Here is a 22,518-nt window from a genome sequence, read left to right as displayed (position 1 = left end):
TTGACGTGTCAAAGAAAATTGCCAATATAGGTTTGTATGATTTCGGTCAGAAAGCAAGATTTTTAACATTTTTGACCGAAAATGGTGAAAATTGCCCCGAACAAACCTTTGGCATGTATCTGCACGACTTGATTATATCTTACGAGTAGGGCTCTTATCCCTAGGAACCTGCACAACGAAAGTTAATCTCACGAGCATTTTCGGAAAAATGAGTTTCAACAAGGAAAACAAAGAAAATTGCCCCCGAACATACTTATATGTATATTTCATCAAGATTTCATCAAATACGGCCAAGTTTCTTTGAAATTTAGGTTTTGTTACAAATAGGGTTGATTGTTACAAATAGGGTTGACACATGTCACCCCTATTTGTAACAATCAACCCAATTTGTAACAAAAGCAGTTTCGGAAAAATGAGTTTTGACAAGGAAAAAAAAGGAAAATTGCCCTCAAACATACAAATATGCATATTTTATTAATATTTCAACATATACGGCAAAGTTTTTTTGAAAATTAAATTTTGTTACAAATAGGGTTGATTGTTACAAATAGGGGTAATACAGAGGCGCTGTCTATATACTTAAAGCACCTGTTTTCATGGTGTGCATTACGTTCGATATAGCTGGTTGAAATAAAACTCGAAATAATGATATACAATGGAAGATGGATCATGCTAAGATGTCTAACATTCTAACAAATTACCTGACACGTGATGTAATCGAGTCCTTTAGATAATGCCAATACGCAGTGCTGCCGAGACAGACAGACCGTGGCAGACAGACAGACAGACAGACGGATGGACAGACAGAGAGTAACACGCAGGGAGATCAGCATGGAGAGGAATATGATCAATAACAGTCTTAAACGAGATTTAGAATATATTTTCTAAACCTTCGCAGACAGAGTAATAGGCGGAGAGGATGAAATAAATTCGAGGATTACTCACCATCATACCATCCACCTGTGAGATCCTCACCATGGTAACCCATGTCCATCAAGGCAGAGTCTCCTCGCCATGGAATTCTGTTACCTGAAGGTAAAAGTCCTGACCGCTGTGTCTCGTAGAACATGATGGTCTTGGAGATGACGTCATCATAGTCGTATTCTTTGACATTGAAACGAGAACAGAGAGACACAGTACACGAGTTAATGCCGGTACACATCTAGAACGGAATAATCTGCGTTTGTTGTCAAATAAAGGATCGGTGAAATCAATATTTTAGGGGGGAATCACAAGAAATATTTGATGCGGTCACAGTCCCCTCCACCCCTGGTCTTGAAACGCCGCTCAGGCTTCCTAGTGACAGAGTTTGATATGGATGTAAACATGTGATGTACATGTCATTTAACTAAATGTATTACAGCTTTTTAATTATTTTCGTGCTGTCGATTTAAAAAATTGCAACACAATATGCCACATTACCTTCAAGAGACTTCAAACTTTAAATTTATTGACATTTTGTGCGTTATTCTGCACTTACAAATGACAAGTGTAGGGGGACAGAATTGCTGCATTGGAATCACAAAACAAAGGATGCAAAATCAATCGGAAAATGAGAGTGCTGAAACGTTTCTGCATTCTAGAGCTTTAATTTTTTACTAGGCTCATGAAAGAATACTCATTTACATATTTAAAAAGATTAATAGCCGATTTATCCTTGGCAAGTTTAGCAATGTTGATATCTTCTTGGCAATGGGGAAAAGGGGAAGCAATTCCTGAGAATGAACGATATCAAACTCTGTCAGCACTTGGGCTTATCCCACCAGTCGCGCGTCGAAATAGAAAGATTTATCTTTAGCTATAATATTCCCAAGTCTGCTTCCCTCGCCCTTTTTACCCGGTAGAGGGCGTGGCGACGCCCTCTACCGGGGAAAATGGGTCAGGGAACAAGAGTATAATTTCCCTAAAAGAAACTTTGAATTAACCCTTTTGAAAACATAGCAACAATAAAAGCACTAGTCTTTGTAAAAAATTTGGTATTATAGAAACAATTCAATCAATATTTACCGGCGCTTGTTTTTTTTCAAAATGTCTGCCTCTTCTTTGTTAACTCGGTGGGCCAAATTACACATGATTTCACAAAATATATGCCGCTGAAAACTTAAGTTTCTCCTAGACCTTGAAAATAAGACCCTACAGTTGGTAGACCGAACTTGCAAAATTTGAGCTTCCGCATACCTGTCCCCGAGGAGCAATCATACCTAACAATGGGCGTTTCAAGACCGATTGTGGAGGGCACTACGATGGACAGCGTCGTCTTTCTGTGTTCAGAGGCGATCTGACAGATTACTCTATTTACAATCACAAATTTTCAATACAGAGAAACCTCAGCAAATACCAAAGTTGCGTGATTTCCGAAAAAAGTGAGAGTTCATCGTGTCACGAGATTTCACACAAACGAAACAGATCATAGCAAAGGGTTTGTTTAAATACCTTCGCATCTTTCCCCATAGGATCCAGGCCAGCACTGGCAGGAACAAGCGCCACTAGTTTTGATGATAATGTCGCCATGGACACACCATTTCTCGTATCCTTTGTTACATTCTGTCGGGTGATATGTGATCATGTCATTTGTACATGTGTAGGCCGACAGAAAATGAAATGCCAAGAAAGACTGGCAAGCTTCCAGGCCGGCAGTTGTATCGAGTGAAAGAGAGTACTTAAAGACGAGCTGTCCGCTGACAGGCAGGCAGAAAATAGACAGATAAACAGACGTACAGGCAAACCATTCGCATTGCAAACAAAGAGAATCTAAAACATACAGTTGTGCGAAGGCAATCGGAAGTACATACGCTGAGAGACACACAGACAGACTTAAAGTACAATGAACTCACGAAAGTTGCACATGTATTTGTGTTCCTCTTCACAGTCGACTGATATCCATCTGTAAGCATCGGCTTGGCTGAAGACGTTCAGGGAAAAAGAAAAACAAAATAATATAATTTGTTACTTAAAGGGCGGTGGTCGTCGGAACGGCGCATGTGCAACTTTCTTGTTTACAAACATTGTATTTCATGAACTATATATAGAACATCATGTCAAAATAGCTGCAACATTTAAATTTTACAGTATACATTAAGGCAAACATGTTTTAACTTTCATCAATCGCCAACGTAGCTTGGATACAGTGTTCATATCGGCCGTAGGGGTCCCTAGCGACCTTTGAGCGCCGTTCCGACGACCACCGCCTTTTAAGTTCCATGCACCCTGCCATCTTCAGACAGACAGAACTAAAACTATCCTTAGCTCTTCACTCTCATGTATATGGAAGGGCAGGACCATTATACTGTGTTTTAGGTGATGTTGAAATTTGACATACGATATGTGTTTGTTAGTGAACATGATTGGAACTAATTTGAGATCATTGGATATGCATATTTTTCAAATTTCTCAAAAGTGTTAGGTGCCATATAGCTGAATGTTGCAATATTAGAAATTACTCATAAAACAAGTGTATAACTTAAAAAGAAAAGTAGAGGAGATTACATTTACAGATTAAAACGACCTTACATCACCATCCAATTATCCAAAAATTAGTTCCAATCGTGTTAGTGGTAACATGTCGAAAACAACTCAGAGCGTCCGAAGTGAACACCTTCTACTGGCATACCTTATGACGGCACACTCCTTTCCCGGAGCAGGTTCCCCACTAAGCCATTTGCTGATTTCTGGTTCTTTGCCGTCGCTGTCCACCCACACGCCGTCTATCAGTCTAAGGTCGATGTAGATGAATTTGTCCAAGAGCGAGGCTCTCTTGCCGACGAACTCCTGGAGGGATTTCCACAACTTGAAACTACTCACGCTTGGGGCGGTAGTTAGCTTCTCTTTGCAGAACTGGTCGGCATCGGCAAATGAGGCTTTAGAAGTGCCCATTTCGTAGAGGGGGTCCACATACACTTTTATTTCTAAAGATGGAAATTACAACAGACGATAGCCAAATTAGTCTTTCGTGCTCTGACTACTCCAACCAATGAACAAGTCATCTGGATGACGTAATCTTGACTGATTAACTGTTTATATGAGCTGTTTGGATTGTAACAATTCTTGTTTCTGATTGGCTTATACCTGCAACTGCAATTTATTCAAATTTTTGATAAATGATAATTTAAAACTGTTTTTTGCATACACTGTTCGGATGATGAAAGAATTCACAGAATTCTCAAACGCTGATGTCCTGATCAAGGTTTTGTGTTGACCTGCAGGGTACTTGAAACGCACATTTTCTGTTCTGTTTAAGGCTGAAACACGACTTTACTGAATGTCAAAGCTGATTGACCATTTTGCTCAACAAAATGACATGTATACGTATGTATGTACCCGGAATGCATCCGTGAGAATTTAAATATCGCGGCAACAATGAAACAACATCACAAACATTAGAAAGATTAACTTTTAAAACGGTAACTTATATATGTGGAAGTGTTCGTTGTTGCTATTCTACTGAGTCTATATTTTCATTACGATATTTTGAGAATGAGAGAGAGAGAGAGAGAGAGAGAGAGAGAGAGAGAGAGAGAGAGAGAGAGAGCGGGGGGAGGGGCGGCTGGTGAGATTCATAATATACAGGTCATGTTGACTAATGATGGTATTAAGAAAATAGGTATGCCTAAAATTGACATTTATGTGCCCATTACAAATCACTTGAAAACAGTAATTCGCGGCATTTACATAGACGATTTTGAAGAATGAAATGAAAGTACAATACTCATACTAACCGTCACATAATGGTCCGCCCCATCTGTTGTCACAGTCACAACTGCACGTGTCGTCAGCGTGCGCGACTTCGCCGCGAACACACCAGAAAGGATCGCGGTTGCAGTCTGTCACGATAGAAACGAAAACTTGACAAGACGACCAAATAGTAGTAGCCACATTGTAGGGCTTTAAAACGTTAACGTCACAACTACTAATATTTGAAATTCAAAATGGCCGATATAAACGGTTGCTGCGATCGATCAATGGATTACAGTGGGGAAAAAACATATATAAACTATCGTGTGCTTTAAAGTTTGTATCACTACAATATATTAAATGTTTGACAGAACATTACAAGCACGTCCATCACAGTAGGCTGACCTAATTTTTTAGATAAAAGTATTAAATTCGTAACGTCCATAATGGTGCTCACCGTATTGACATATGAAACCAGCTCCCCCGCTACAGGGATAATCGACCCATTGAAATCCGTGTGCTGCACTGCAAAGAGAGATTTTAGGATTAAAGGAAACATAAGTACCCGCGAAAACGTAGAAACAACGATAACCTAGACAGATATACAGAATACATTTAAACGTTTAAAGTTAATCAATTCTTTCGCAAAAATTTGTTTATGTCTATAAAGGAATGACTTTGAATTTTGCTTGAAACGCCATAAAATTCTTTTTTTTGATTAATTTTGATGTTCCCCCAGAGAACAAGAACTCACACTGTTTTAGACTCGCAGTTAGTAAACTCAATGTTTTTAAATGCTCGGCACTTCAAAGATGTATGGCTACTTTAAATGAATTGTGCATTTCCAACCCTGCCATCGTGCCATTGATATTACCTCATCTTATCGAAGTTTCAGACGCCTGGTCAGAATTTCATGGTTAACTTTGTAGATGTTTTAAATTGTTTTATATTTTTTGTCGTCTGTGTGTTGCTTATCGTTTTGTCGTTTTATTGTACTTTATATATTTTTAATTCATATTTTATGGAGCCTGTAAATGGGACTTGTTCCCGTTGGTCTTCCTTGAAATAAATAATAATAAATAAATAAATAAAAACAAATTTTGAAAAGTACGTTTGAGAAGACTGATTTTTAGCGCACGTGTTCACACGTGAGCTAATGTGGCAGCAATGTCTGTCTGTCCGTCTGTCTGTGGGCCCGATATCTCAAAAACGGCTCATTAGATTAAAATCAAATTAAACTGGCACATAGATTCAGTTGGCAAGAACGGATTAGTTTTTGGTAGGTGTGGCTGGCTCACTTTTTGTTCATATGCATAATTTATGATTTTAGAAAAATGGATATACATTGAAAACGACTGCACTCAATTTGATTTGCTACAAATGTTTATCACACCGAGATATATCAGCCGTGAAAGGTATTAAGGGGTTACATGAAAGATAATTGTTAATTTGCATATTTAACGATTTTTCCTAATAAAGGATATATATCTGATTTGATCAAATCAAATTTGACGAATCTTCGTATCTATATTCAAAATGCTATGATTTAACATTATTGAAAGTCATTAAGCATTTTCACTTCCGCCAATTCCTAATTTACATATTAATGAACTTTCCAAATGAAGGTTATATATCTTTATTGACTTCATCAAATTTGACGAAACTCACTATGTACGTTAAAGATCCTATGAGACAACATTATTAAGAGTCATTAAGCATTTTATTTCATCCACTTCCCAATTTGCATATTTAATGAACTTTCCTACTTAGGGATATATACCGGGATTTACTTATTCAAAGTTGGCAAAACATGCTATGTACATTGATTATACAAGGTTAAAACAATATTGAAAGTCATTTCGAATTTTAACGTCAGCTAACTTTATAATTTGCATATCTAATGAGCTTTCACAGTTTAGCATCTATAGCTTGAAGTTCTTGACCAAAGGCAATTACACTTGCCATATAAAATGGTGATACTATGACAGCAGTCAAAGAAATTTATTATTTTCATTTCAGCTAATTACACATTTTTATACTTAATGACCTCTAGAATTTATCTGTGGTGAATATTATTGTTCATTATGTTGATCATAATACTTTCAATGAAGTTGCAAACATGTGGCAAAAGTTTGAGTTTACACACACCTGCAATAAATAACGAAAGACGTGAGCATTTGTTTACCTGTTTCTGTTATTTGTAACTGCCTTAGGTTTACGCACCTCGGCAGTTAAATATTTAAACTTTCGGTCAAACCTTTCTCATGAAACTTTCAATTGCCATTCTCTGACCAAATTGAGATTAAAAATCAGGAGTATAACGTAACAGTTCAAAATTTGGTACTAGAGAAGTGAATTATCTAACATTAACCGATATTTAAAATTCAAAATGGTATCTCTGTGGGAAAAAGTAAACCTTCCATTTTCAAAAAAGTAAGAGGCTGAATTTTGTCTCACTCTAAGAGTTTTAAAATGAGCCCCCACGAGTGGTAGATCTGAAAAAAATATTGTAGAAATTTGGGAGTCTAAATATCTGTCCCCGAGGCACGTTCTACCTTAAAATTATCATAGCTCGGAAAATATATATGTGATCATTCAGAGCATTCGAATTTGCCACAGAGTGGACCATCACACCTATCGATGGACAAAATGCATCGTCATCGTAGAGCCTCATAACCGTGGGAATTGTGCGGTTAACCCAGAGAGTAAGCAGTAAATCAATAGATAGGTAATTGGCACGAATGATATTTACGACTTGAGGGGAGGGGGTTGTACGCTTCCATCACATAGTGTAATCATGCCATGACGGTGCACAGACGAGAAAGTACGTCACTAAAAACTTTGCATATACGTCGTTTAAATGATTCACGCGCGTCGTGGAAACATTTAAGACACCAACTGTCTTCGGTGGTATGTGTGTGTCCCGGTCAAAGCCGTCGGCGAGTACGTGTATGTACATGTTATGGATCTCATAAAGGTCGTCCCAATGACCCCGAAGTCTACATTGCATGACGTGCCAATTTAACTACAATAGACGGTATGCTAAAAATGAAAAGGCTGTCAGGAGAAAAGGCTTTTATATGACAAGGGTTGTTTTAAGATCATCATGCCCTGACTTGCAGTGTGCTAGGTTATATTCACACCTTGGACTTTGTTCAAGCATTAGGGCATGTATTCAGGTTTTTTCTATTCTATTTCTTGTCTCGCCTTTGTAATGGACTCGTTGTTTGCAGAAGGACAATGGTAACCTCACGCACGTTGTTAAGGTGGAATACGCCTCGGGACAGATACTCGGCCTCTAGTACAATACAGTTTTGATCTGTACCTTGTTGGACTCACTATTGAGGTCTTCGAGTAAATAAAGTTTTCACTGGCTTATTTTGTGAAAGTCGAAAATTTGGTTTTACTCATAGAGTTGGCACAGGCATGGCGGCTATTTTGAATTTAAAACATTGGCAAAGTGTTAGGTAGTTTGTTTCTCCAGGACCAAATTTTACACGGTGACCCTTAATTTTTGTATTTTTTTTTATTTTTGAAGGGAATAGTTCACACTTTCATCGAGGAAAGTCTTAGAAACAGTTGAACTCGTTCAGTTTCGAGCAGCGAACTACCTTAATTAACGTGCCGCAGTATCGGAAAAAACTCAAGTCTATTTTACGGCCATGCCTGGCGGACAGAAGCTCTGACTCGCCAGAAGTATGCGCGCGGTTAGCAAAAGCGTAAAAAGCCGTTAAAGGACTACGGTTTGCGTTTTATGTTTAAACATCCAGGGGGTTGCATTTACTTACATTTAGGTATTTATCAAGAACAATTACACATGTATTTCTTACCAAGATAATTAATGCCATATTTATCTAAAATTTTTGTCTGCTTTCCATCTTTACAGATTGTAAATAAACCAAACTTAGTAACTATTTCTTTCTTCAATTATTACAACAAAAAGGGTTCCTTCTAATCGTAGTTTTGCAATATATAAAAGACAGTTGATATAATTTTCATAGTATAGGATAATGCCCGAGTATGAGGGCTCTTCTGGTATATAAAGTCCAACCCAACGATAAAATGTCGAGGCCGCAGGCCGAGACATTTTATCGTAGGGTTGGACTTTATACCAGACGAGCCCGAGTACGAGGGTTTTATCAGACTTAAAAACTATCGCCCCTAACTGATATATTTTCGTTTTCAATGTGTTTACGTCAACCGTCCCCTTTGTCAATGTAACATGCTTAGGATATGAATTAAAACTTTTATTTGTGAAATAGCCCTCCAATGTAATGGAACATCCTATAAATGCCCTAGGCCACATTATATAAATGCCCTGGGGCACAGCAGATTTTGTGTTGCAGCTGGTTTCCGCTGTGTTACCAAATTTGAATATTAAAACGTACCAGATGTCTACAGAATATGACATGTTCACTTTTGATTGGACAGTACTTTACTACGGCGCTGTCATTTGTTTCTGGAATTTGGTGACCAAGGCTTTACGAGTAAATAAAACACCCTGAATTGAGCACTCTGATTGGTCAATCAACAGTAGATAGTTTTTAAATATGATTTAAAGCCCCAGTGCTGCTAACTTTTGATGATAATTTCACCATTTTTATTTTGAATGTGAACCATAATTCCTTGTTCTTCTCCCCAAAGAATGTTGATATACACAGTATCCAGCTTGTCAACTCAGCCCCTATGGTTGTAAACTGCATTGTTATTGTTGAAAACTGACTTCTGGTCCGGACTAGAATTCAAATGTAAACAATATTCATGCATTTTACACATATAGACGCTAAGTTGACAAGCTAAATAGTGGGTGTTTCAACAATCCTTGGGGAGTAGAAAATGAAGTTGCAATTGATTTATAAAATAGAAATAATGAAAAACCATCGAAAGTTAGCTGCACTGGGGCTATAAGAGGTTTGTTACTTTATATTATAACACGCCACATGCTTATTTCGTGTCGCGATTCGCCAGAATACGTCACGTGCCGAGAAAATAGATACGTCCAGTTCCCAACGGATCGACAAAAGTGACGTCAGAGGGTATTTTTTGAAAAGCTATTTCCCTAGGGAAATAGTTCTGACCAAATTTGAAAAAGTGTCCGGTCACGTGACCGTAGTGTCGTCTGCAGCCTTGCAACAATGGCGGGTGACTGGAACGTGATGTGCGTCCGGGATAGGTAACGACACATTCTCTAAAACAGATTTTCCAACATTTTCCGACATTCCAACAGCGTAGGAACTTGAACAGGTCATCGACGGAAAAGATTAAAGTGCAACTGAGGATGTCGCTAGGCATGCTTAGAATATATTATGAAAGAAAGAAAGTGGTACCACGTATAACTGAAACCGCTGTGGAAACATCGCCCAGTAAACTTGTCACAATGGAATGTTGCGGTGCAAAATATCAAAACACATTAACAACTATACAACAATACAACATGAGCATGTGGTGTTTTATAAAACACCTATAGCCTGGTCTTTATTCGGGCTATAGCGCTCGTCTATTACGCCATTATAATTAAAATTTAATGTGTTTCTGGTAACACACGGCCCCTAGGGGTAATAGACGGGCACTATAGCCCTCATGACCAGGCAATAGGTGTTTATTATTCGCCCAAGACTTCAAGCCACTTGGAACAGCTCAAGCCCTCCGTGTAGGTACTTGCAACTGTTTTGTCTCGAAATGGAAACCTTTTTCCCAAACAAAACTTATGTGAAACTATCTTGATCAGAGCTTTCGTGAAGGGCAACTGTGACGTGTAGTCTGGTGTCAAAGAAAAGGTAGTGACAAATTTCTAATACTGTGGATGATGTCGTTTCGACAACACCGGAATAGTGCCGGCCACATGGTACCTAGTACCTATCTCAGGTCTATTGTTTATCACAGTGGGTTGTGGTGATGGCTGTGACGAAAGCGAGACTTTAACTTTCGCAGTGAATGAAACCTTTGAGATTTTCGTACGAAATGTATTCTCGTCCGAACACGATTTGTCATGGTGTTGTGCCCGCGTCTTTGCAATAACAATAAAGAGAAATTTTAAAGCAAATAGATGCCGTGGTAACAACGGTGAACATGGCGAATCAGAATTCCATAAAAGGAACCACTTTTGTTCATTGAAGTCTACGCGAAAGTTTACGTAAGTACATATCCTTTGTGGAAATGGATGATGCGCAGAACTCACCAATTTTAGTCAAACTGTATAAAAAGGACACTTACTGCTAAATCTCGTTTTACGAAAACATAATCAATGAAAACATCGACAACATCTACAAAGTCTGGAAAAGGATTAATAATTTATTGAATCCTTCCTGCAATGTACTACCTGCTCATGATGATCCGCTTCCCCTTGCCAATAACTTCAACCATTACTTTTCCAAAGTTGGTACGCTTGTCCAAGAAGAGCTCAATTCTGCAAAACCACTACTGGATCACATAAAATTGCCTTCGAACAGTTTCAAACTTACTAGTGTTACAGAAGAACAAGTCACCTCTGTTTTGTCTTCACTGCCATCTAACAAGTCCTCGTCAGAGAACGACCTTGACTCTCACTTAATCAAACTGTCCATACCAGCCATTGTTCCTTCACTGACGTATGTACTAAATATGTCTATATCTCAGGGAATCGTGCCAACTGACTGGAAGAAAGCTACAATTATTCCCATTTTAAAAAGGGAAACAAGATAAGCAAGATGTTACAATTACCGTCCGATCTCGCTACTCCCTACCCTGTCAAAAGTTCTTGAACGTTTAGTCTGCAACCAGCTCAACTTATTTTTAGAATCAAATAATATTCTCTTTCCAACACTTTCCGGTTTTCGTCCCAAACACTCTACAGCTACTTTACTACAGCGTTTAACCGATGACATACTTGATAACATGTACAATAAACACAATTGGAACTATTTTGTGATTATAAGATCTTGAGCATTTTGTTGTAATCTATTTAAAAATCATCAATCTAACAGTGTTTTTGTGTGAAGACGAGGGCAAATTTTATAAATTGTTGATAATTGCACAATCATCAAATACATCTCTAACAAATTTTACCTTTTTGTCTAGCTTTTCGCACTCTCAGGAAAGGAGAACCCAGTAAATGTAACTGATTTGTCAATTTTGTTTAGGTTTAAGTGAAAATACAAATTCCCTTTCCAAGGTTGATTTGCAGGCATTTGCTTTTCTCACCGAAAGATGCATGAGAAAATTTTAAATTTTCGATGGTAAAATGGCCTTCTACCTCTACCCAAATCAGTTCTGCTGTAGTGTATGTTATTTTGGTGATCTCTCTTTCAAATCATTTGGTAGATGTTAAGAAAATGACTTGTACATTTATTTATTTCATATACAAGGAAATGAGACCTGGTAAATTTGATAAAACTACCCTTTTCTTGTGCGTGTGCTAATTAATGCTGGAAAATTTTAAAAATCACTGAACTATTTCAGCCCTTCTATTAAAAATGAACTCTTTTTGGTAGATGCAAAGAAATGTAATCAATATCATCTGTCTGTCGAAACCTTAAAATATTAACGGCAAAAACCAACAGTTTTTGTCTGGAATTTTTAGGGACTGTGCAGAGATGTCTTTGCAGCTTTCAGGGACCACTCCGAGGAGACCCTAAATCTTTTAGAGACCACACTGACATGACCTGGAAAATTTCAGGGACCACCCAGATGAGTCCTTGAAACTTTTAGGGACCACCCAGATGAGTCCTTGAAACTTTCAGGGACCACCCAGATGTGACCCTGAATCTTTCAAGGACTATCCTGATGTGACATTGAAACTTTCAGGGCCACCCAGATGAGTCCTTAAAACTTTCAGGGACCACCCAGATGAGTCCTTGAAACTTTCAGGGACCACCCAGATGTGACCCTGAATCGTTCAAGGACTATCCTGGTGTGACCTCGAAACTTTCAGGGACCACCCAGATGAGACCCTGAACCTTTCCTGGACTATCCTGATGTGACCTTCGCTCGTCAGCTTGTGCTTTCACAAGCATTACTTGGTAAAGCTGACAGGCAGACGAATCACTGAAAAGATATGGTCCAACTTCCTGCACATACAGCGTCGATATTCATGACAGTAGAAGTTAAGATTATGTAATGGCTTAACACAGCGTCCTCATCGCTCCCATGTGTGACTGGTCGGCCCGCTCTAAAACACGTCTTTGCATATTTATCACGCGACGAGATCTACAAGGCATGTTCTTCCCGGCATAAATGTGATAAACTGGGCAGTGGCTGAACCTTCAGTCGACTTAGACGAGCAGTCCTTGACGATTAATGGTAATTTACTCGCTGGTTGAAGTATGCTGTCACAAGCCGACGCGCCGCTGGTCTGAACAATAAACAATTAATTATTCGCAAACAATCAGTTCATGATGGCACATTCCATTTTAACCTACAGGGGCATCTAGGATTGTGCGATTGTGTAAGGTCCCAGGTAAGGTACATGTTGCTCTTTTGAGCTGTAAAGTTTTCCCACCATTTAAAATACTATGGTTGTATGTTACAGTCTCCATGACTAATTTGGAGATGTAGTCGATGATACTTTTCTCATTAAGCGAGACACTGAATCGTACACCAGCTAATAGGTCCTTGCTAATTTACATAGTAAAGGTCACGGGTCACATTGTTGTGAGGCTCTGCATTGTTTCAAGTCAAGTGTGTAAACAGCGTGATGTTCGAATGGATTTTGACTACTGCACTAATTCTTTCGTCGGGAAAGGTTGCCAATTCTGATTGTAGGACGTCCAGTACCCCAATTATTTAATGACAGGACTACATGGAAAGCAACGGAATACTGGATATCTCTGACGAATTTGATGTCTGTTACCACGGTCCTTTGTGGAGTGACACTGACAGTGCTGTTCCCGATCTCGACAATGATGTCAGCAACTGTGATTGTAGCGTGAACATGACTAAGACTATGAGTCCTTGAAACTTTCAGAGACCAACCTGAGGTGTCCCCGAATCTTTCAAGGACTATCCTAATGTGACCTTGAATTTTTCAAAAACCGCCATTGCAAGACGAGTCCTTGAAACATTCAGGGACCACCCTGATGTGTCCCTGGATCTTTTAGAGACCACTCTGATGTGACCTTGAAACTTCCAGGGACCACCCGCATGAGTCCTTGAAACTTTCAGGGACCACCCGGATGAGTCCTTGAAACTTTCAGGGACCAACCTGAGGTGCCCCTGAATTTTTCAAGGACTATCCTAATGTGACCTGGAAACTTTCAGGGACCACCCAGATGAGTCCTTGAAACTTTCGGGGACCACCCTGATGTGTCCCTTAATCTTTTTAAGGGACCACTTAGATATGACCCCTAAACATTTTTAAGGACTGGCCTAGAGAGGCACTTTGAAATAGTAAAGAACCAATCAGATATGATCCTGAAACCTTCAAAAGCATTCAGGTCCTCTAAACTTTACAGCAATCATCAAGTTTTGACCTTTAATCTTGACATTTTCAAGAATGTGTATCAATGGGATGAATTATCCTTAAAAAATTGTCAAAAAGGATAAATTTACAGTTTTTGAACAGCAGATGGCTTTAAATACAATTTTTAATACTACTTTAACATTTAATTCGATAATTAGTTTTGATATTTTCACTAGAAAAATTGATAATTACTAAATGCTTTGTGTAAACCCTTCCTTAGAGAGCATATTCTGTGACTTTTACTGTTCATCTTATAATCACAAAATAGTTCCAATTGTGTTCTGAATAAGAAAATTTCCTCTCTTCTCATGTTAGACCTTTCCAAGGCATTTGATTCAGTTAACCATAACATTATGCTCAGTAAATTGAAACGCTACAATTTTCACCCGTCTACAATTCAATGGTTTAGTAGCTACCTAACAGGCCGTACTCAGTGTGTTAAAATTGGTAACATTTCATCCAAGTTTATTCAAGTCAAAACGGGTGTACCTCAAGGTAGTGTTTGTGGACCGATTTTATTCTCACTTTACATTAACGATCTCCCCACATGGCTTCATTCCACAACACCAATTTATGGTTTTGCTGATGACATAAACATCCTAAAAGCGTCCACAATTTCTGATATTGACAACCTTCACGATGATCTGGAACATGAATTCATCATTAACTACTTGGTTCAATTCCAATTCTTTGAAACCCAACATTTCGAAATATCAATACATGCACTTCGGTACAAGGCAACAACTCAAGAAAATACCAAATCACATAAGAGTCCTTTCCAATCAAAGTACTACAATCAGAACATCTCTTTCTGCTACCTGTTTAGGCTTAAGACTTGGCCAAGACCTCAGCTGGTCCAACCATTTTGTCTACCTCCGTCGAGCTATCGTCTGTCGAAATTGGCCGGTGTCAGACGATGTATTCCAGAAATGTTCGCAAAAATGTTATCTCAGCTAAAGTCTTCTCCCTTTTAGACTACTGTGACACTGTATTTTTCCGACTGTAATATTACTCTCAAAAGCAATCTACAATTAATTTTGCAGTTCGCATTCAGTGTGGACTCAAAAAGTCAGACCATGTTACATCTTACAGAAATTCAGTCAACTGGCCAACTATCCAGGAAAGACACGACCAACACTTAAAAAATCTAGTTCACAAATGTATCAACAAAAAAGTTCCTGTCTACTTGTCTGACCTTCTCACAAAAAATTCAACAATTCACCAGTATAACACCAGAAGTAAATATCATGTTTCTAAAGCCCACAGTCGCTCATTCAAATATCGTTCATCCATCATTGCCAATACTATAATTTAAACTACTTTTCTGTGCCTGTCTATTCTTTTCTGAGCCATTTCTTGGCCGATTTGCATGTCAACTTCCTGCTTGTTTTAATTGAATACACGGTGCTCACTAACTTTTTATGCTTATCTTTTGATGTGTAGTTTTATAACTTTTATCTACTGGTTTTTTATTGAGTTATTTATTTATTTATTTTTATTCTGTATATGTCTATGTATTTTATTCAATGCATGAAAATCCATTTATGGATGCATTGACTTGAAGTAATAAAATTACAAAAAAAAATTACAAATTACTTACATACATGATATCACTTTTTTGTACGGGAATCCCTGGAATTAGAATTGTCTAATTAAGATTTCAAATTGAGATGAAACCGTTGCTTACTTCATATAAATGAAATATTATGCGCAAAAAACAAACTCTGTTTTCATCGTTACTTGTGTCGCACCGTTAGTTTATCTTTTTTGCAGTATTTTGTTTTGGAAAACCCAACTTCAGTCATCATATTTAGCTTACCTGATGACGGCGCAACCATTTGTATCCTCGTTTGGTTCCCCTTCAGCCCAATTCGTGTACAATATGTCAGTGCCGTTGAAAAACTGCCAGCCGCTATCGTCACCTTTCTTCTCGATGCCCAGGTAGACCGGTCCGGTGATGTTCTCTCTGGTCATCCAGCTTGAGACGTAGTCTTGGGTTTGTTGGTCGGGGATGGTGACGACAACACCCCATCTGTCTTGACAGTAATAGCTGGCGTCCTCCCAGCTGATGCCGGTGTCATCGATGTACGTGTAAAAATACGTGGTCGTCGAATCTTCAACAGAACAGAGAGAAAAAATAAATGATGTTCACGAACAAATGAGCTCTGGTATTTTTCAAGCAGTGAAAGTTATATGAACAACATCGAGGATGCGATTTTATGTATTATATTAAATTATATTATATTATATTCCACTCGATTATTGACCAGTTCACGACATATATGCACGAGCGATAGCGACTGCATATATGAAGTGGACTGGTCAAGATCGATGGTATACCGTCGCTGGGGGTGATTTATTTCATTTATATCATAGCAGTTTATTAAAATTCTGGGATGAAACGCCAAAAAAGGACTTTTGCACTTCCCGAGAGTTCGCACGTGTACCGACCGTGGTATATCGCGAATATACCACGGTTTTTCACATCTCGACCAATCAGATCGCTGCATTTGCGCCATCAATAAACTGGTAAGGTATATCATATCATATCATATCATATCATATCATATCATATCATATCATATCATATCATATCATATCATATCTGTGATCTACTGGTATTTTATCGAGTGTTTCTTTATAGATTAGATTCTGTCTTATAAGAAATGAAATAATATTCAAACAGTAAGCACATGTCGTGGTATACACTCTACTTATAGACACATAAAGAAAGAATAAGTAGCAAATTGAAGAGAATGGCGACAGCCACAATGATTGCTACAAATATAGCAATATAATCAAAATGCTCAGTTGAAATCACTTCAGAGCATTGACAGTTGCTACGATTACAACACTGAGATAAAATTTCGAATTTTCCTGACTGAAACAATGACGCAATCAATCGATAAAGGGTCAGAGAAATGTTCATTAATATCTGTATACTGATCAGTTGCTATGACGTCATGACTTACCTGGTGTTTGTCTGGCTCTTCTGTCCTGAACCGGCTTAATGTTATCATCTTTCTGAAATCAAATTTTCGTTGTAAGAATGTGATCTAAAATAAATACACACAAGTACTACGTAAAAGATACATAGATATATACAAAGATACACATACATACATACAAATACATACATACATACATACATACATACATACATACATACATACATACATACATACATACATACATACATACATACATACATACATACATACACGCACGCACGCACGCACGCACGCACGCACGCACGCACGCACGCACGCACGCACGCACGCACGCACATACATACATACATACATACATACATACATACATACATACATACATATACATACATACATACATACATACATACATACATACATACATACATACATACATACACACACACACACACACACACACACACACACACACACACGTACGTACGTACGTACGTACGTACGTACGTACGTACGTACGTACGTACGTACGTACATAAAAGATACATAGATATATACAAAGATACACATACATACATACATACATACATACATACATACATACATACATACATACATACATACATACATACATACATACATACATACATACATACATACATACATACATACATACATACGTGCAAACAGACAGGACGTGTATATTGACACAAACATGTACATACAAAGAAACACGAACACATACGTACGTGGTAACAATTTGTCATCCTTGAAAATGAAGGACTTTGCAAACTGCGCGATTTCATTTAGCTCTGGCATTGTTAGCAGCATTGTCCTAATGTCTGAAGCAATAGCCAATAACAATAGATGTGAATTAATCCTACCAGTTTTTGATTAGATTCGTACGAAATAGCGATTCAAGTTGAGCTTTAATAACTTTGCCAACGAAGCGAATGCCACTAAAGTAGACATCACGTTCCATCGATTAGACTAGGAATACCGCTGTGCTGTGATGGTCGTAGCAATTTAGACTTTCAAGGTGACTGTTTTTATTATAAATTTGACACATTACTAAATTCATGAGAGTTGTTTCGCTGTGGTGTTAATTGACCAATTGTGTCATTAATATTATATAGGGCTCAGCCCTTGGTGTCGCGCCAGGGTTATTAAAGATTGGCAATGTTATTTGTATTGATTCATGATAAACTGTAATTGTTACTTCATAAACGTTTATATGACAATTTCGCCCAGTTTCCCTCTGATGAAAGCAGTTCACGTACGTACACGACGTCAAACCCTGCAGCAGGGCAGGTATAGATTTTCTGTAGCGTGTAAAGATTTTGGACAAAATTGGCAATTTTTACAATGATAACAGCCTATTGCGATAAACAAGGGACGTATTATGCAATCATTATCATTGCAATGGTAACCGCACTGCCCACCTTCCACTTGCAAGCTGAAAACTATAGCGTTCCGTCTAAAAACTGGCAATTTTTGAATCTAATTATTGACACAGGGGGCGCTCTTCTATAATTCAATCCCAGCATTCTTTGCGTATGCCCCCGTTCATATGCACGACAGTTTTCTCCCTTTATCTATATTAACGATATTTTGTATCAGCGACAAGGTGCATAATAACATTTACTGGCTAATAAAAGAGGTATATTTTATAAAAGGCATGTTATATAATAGTAATTTGTTTCGTTTTTGTTTATTTACGAGTACTCAAAAAAAAATGGCGGCGCCCATGAAAGAAGGGTACACTTCCGGTTACTCGCATAGTATAGTATGAATTAGCGCATGCGTAGTCAGTAAGCCGCTGGCCCGACTATTACCTTCCAAAATGTTCCAGTAGTTCAGCAACACCAATACGACAAACAGTCGCAGAAAATAGCCTTTCCTACATACTTATTTTTTAAGGAAAAGTTATAATATTTTACATTGAAATACTTTTGTCAGTAACTTTAGATCAGGTGGTAATATTTATACGCCAGGTGAAATTTTATCCAATGACATGAAAAACTCAAGTTATCACTACTTTTTTAATTCTATTTCTACGTGAGTAATAGTTTTACGGAAATATCGTATCGCATGCTCATTTTAGAATTCTATAGCTGGGTTTCTACATAAACACTTAAAGGGACATAAGCTTTAACTTGTGGCAATTTTTTTCGGTTTTCTGCTTCGTCTGTATATCAACTACCGTGTCTGACCCTAATCCGTTTTCCATGCTGAAATTTCGAATATTCTTTTTGTCAACACAGCTTGTATGTGTCTAGTGATCATTTTTTATTGTTTAGAAATGAATTCTAGCCCGGACTTGAATACAATTTTCAACAAGAACAATGTAGATTATACTCATATAGGTTGTGTTGATGTACTATATACTTGGCATTAAATTACAGTTTAGAGATTCAATGCAGAAAGTGTAGGGAAACAACAAAACAAAAGTTCTGAAAAATAGCCAAAAGATACAGCTTATAGAGCTTTAAATACTAAAAATCTACAGCTTTCACTACATCTATTGAGGAAGAAATCGCTTCGGTGACACATACTCGGAGTCTTAAATCTTTACAATATCTTTCCTATCTATCATTTGTGAGGGTTTTTTGTTTTAAAGGTCTTGGAGTAAAAAAATTCAATGGTCTAATTTTTTTCGAAAATCGATTTTTTTTTGTCCATAATAGTGTTAATACAGGAATAGCGGCTATTTTGGGTTTCAAAAAGCAGCAAATATTGGGTAATCTGTTTCTCTGGTACCACACTTTGTATGGCGACCCCTCATGTCTATTCTTGATTTGGTTAAGGAGTGGTTGAAGGTTTCACTTTGAGAAAAAAGTTTGAGCTTCGAGGCGCATGGTTATCGAAGAGATCATAAATTGCACATTGAAATAATAAATAATTGAAATCGTAAAATTTGCAATTTCAGTGAATTGAGCCAGAAGGATAAAGGTCCGATTAAACTATTAGTATAATTACCAATAAAAAATATTAATGGAGTTGTAATTTCTAAATGATGAAATCATCAACTGAATTGAAAGTCTTCAGAGGTCACAATTAATGATAATTTGTAAATTCTCACAAACAATTATCATTCAATGACGTTATCTGTTTATACAGGGTCAGTCTGAAGTGACGATACATGAGGTCATGCGTAGAGAATATCAAAATTTAGTGATGACAAGGTGGGTATTTGACGGGACATTATGTAAATTTTTAAGTGCTGATGCATTGTGATATAGAGCTACTTAAATACAACTTTTCAGGCTTTAAAAGCAAAAAAATCTCTATTAGTCTAAACTTCGTGTAGACTGGTTGCGCAACTTGAAGTAATTCTTTGTATTGTCTTGTGCGTATGAGAAATTCCAATAAATATATGCATGACAAAAAATTTAACATGGAAAATTACCTCTGTTTGGAATTTTAAAAAGTGGTAAATTTGATGTGATTTCTGTGATCTCGGAACTCCATCCAGACCCTGTATTTTTACTTTTGAGACAAATATTAAAGACAACGGTTCTAATTTTGCTGAAGGAAAATTGGAGTAAAATGTTCAAATTATATTGCTCACCACCAAGAAGTGTGAAGGGCGCCTCGGATGTTCAGACTTTCAATCTTGTACAATACTAATTCGGTGTACCACATGTCAGGGCTCATTTTATAGCTTATAGGATATCTGAAACTTTCACCTCCTTATTTTTTGTGTAAATCGAAAATGTATCCCCCTCCCATCGAGCTAACACAGGGATGGCGGTTATGTTGGCTTTCATGTACAGGGTATATAAGGAGATTTGTTTTCTAGTACCGACAAATATTGCGCGATGACCCCTGATCCGGGTTGCAAGTTTCATCCTGGACACTATAAGCAAAAACGTCTTTTAATTCCTAGGCGCGTCCTGCTTACAAGTTGCCATTTAGCGTAAACCAGAAAAACAACCAATCACTAAAGCACAAATGATTTTAAACGGCGTAAGCCGTCGCGAGCAAGCCCTTCAAGCCGAGTAAACCCATGCACAGAGCTGTTAGCTCATTAATATATATTTCTGGTTTGCATTAGAAATGAAGATTGTTGTTCTTGAATTTCTTTTTGCCTGCACCAGGAGACGAACGTATGTTATGTTTGAAACTCCAAATTTCCCAATGTGTAATAATCTGATCTCCATATCATGTAATGGCATATTGACAAATGAAGTCTCGGGACGGCGAATATCCTCAAAATAGCTATCTTTGTGCTTTTTGACATAAATTTTGTGGGAATAAATTAGATTCTGAACACATATCTGTCTATCTGTCATGAGTAAGTCACTTACAAGGGCTACAATGGTCGCTATCTAGTCATTTCATTGTCGAACTAAAGACGCACACTCCGCCAATCAAATCACAGATGACTAACACAAAGTTATATGAGATTAGGCCTGATGTTTAAAAACCCGCCATACTCACGTTTATGCTGAATAGCTGCACTTGGACGAAAACACAGCTGGCCAGAAGAAGAATGCGCGCCAAAAGTCGATCCATAGTTCCGACCTCTAATCGGTAAACGTAACTGCAGCCTTAGAAGAAATCACTCCGATGCCCGCTTTCGTCGAGAAGATTTCACAATGATTTGGAAATGTTGTTGCTTACACCACTACTGAGGTTCTATTCTTGGATGACACACCTTCTATTGTAATAATGTGAGCGTCGACCAATCGCAAGGTTTCACCGGCGGGAGGTGGCGTGAAAGACAAACGCGTCAGACCAGACGATTCTTTCACTCAACTTGCTACAGTCGGTGATTTATGATAGAGTGTGTGTCGGCAGGTCGGAAATGGGCGGGAACGACGTATTTTACCATACTGTGAGGGCAAGGTCGATCGCCGGACAGAGCTTCGATGCGCGATGTAGACAAATGCCACTGATATACAATCGGTATATCTACGTATATAGACTCGTAGATTGGTTATATACGTAGGTAGACGAAAGTCTACATTGCTGTATATTCGAAGTGTTCGGTAAGAATAGGCAATGAATATGGAACATTCTAAGGCGCGAATAATATATGGTAACGTATATCCATGTTGACTTTAGAAATACGCCATGCAGACCAACGCACATTTAACGAGCATTGACTGATATTTGCACGTAAACCTGGATCAGATCTTGCTACATATTAGCGTAATAGTTACAGCATCATTACCGGTACAAATATTTGCATATTGGACTTTACTGTCGTCAGCACTGTCGACCCCGTCATCCGTGATGCTTACCCAGGACTGTCGTTGCGGCCGGCCTCTCCATATAGTGCTTTCAAACCCACGTCATTCCAATCACAGGTTATTGCTCACTGTTTCTTGTTTACTTGTATTTGTTCTAACAAAAAGCAAACTCCTCCCTGAATAATATTACACAGTAGGCTATAATATAAAAAGTAGAAGAGCAAAATCACAGTAGATTAACCCTTTAAGCGCTGTAATTTTCTCC

At 38.0% G+C, this 22,518-nt stretch overlaps 1 protein-coding gene across 1 annotated transcript in view; it reads right to left on the bottom strand.

The window, feature by feature from the left end:
* LOC139129518 (uncharacterized) overlaps positions 1-21,695 on the bottom strand; it is a 31,267-nt gene extending 9,572 nt beyond the window's left edge. The window contains exons 1-9 of the mRNA XM_070695153.1: positions 21,499-21,695; positions 17,080-17,131; positions 15,927-16,221; positions 5,129-5,196; positions 4,716-4,820; positions 3,611-3,905; positions 2,835-2,902; positions 2,434-2,544; positions 946-1,104 (exon numbers count right to left, since the gene is read on the bottom strand). Coding sequence (XP_070551254.1) covers positions 946-1,104; positions 2,434-2,544; positions 2,835-2,902; positions 3,611-3,905; positions 4,716-4,820; positions 5,129-5,196; positions 15,927-16,221; positions 17,080-17,131; positions 21,499-21,573 — 1,228 coding nt within the window. The 5' untranslated portion in view covers positions 21,574-21,695. The remainder of the gene's footprint in view (positions 1-945; positions 1,105-2,433; positions 2,545-2,834; positions 2,903-3,610; positions 3,906-4,715; positions 4,821-5,128; positions 5,197-15,926; positions 16,222-17,079; positions 17,132-21,498) is intronic.
* Between the last annotated feature and the right edge of the window lie 823 nt (positions 21,696-22,518).

The sequence above is a fragment of the Ptychodera flava genome, chromosome 3, assembly GCF_041260155.1.
Source record: "Ptychodera flava strain L36383 chromosome 3, AS_Pfla_20210202, whole genome shotgun sequence".
Classification (NCBI taxonomy): domain Eukaryota; kingdom Metazoa; phylum Hemichordata; class Enteropneusta; family Ptychoderidae; genus Ptychodera; species Ptychodera flava.
The sequence above is the reverse complement of the archived record's forward strand: the minus strand, read 5'-3'. Positions and strand labels throughout refer to the sequence as shown.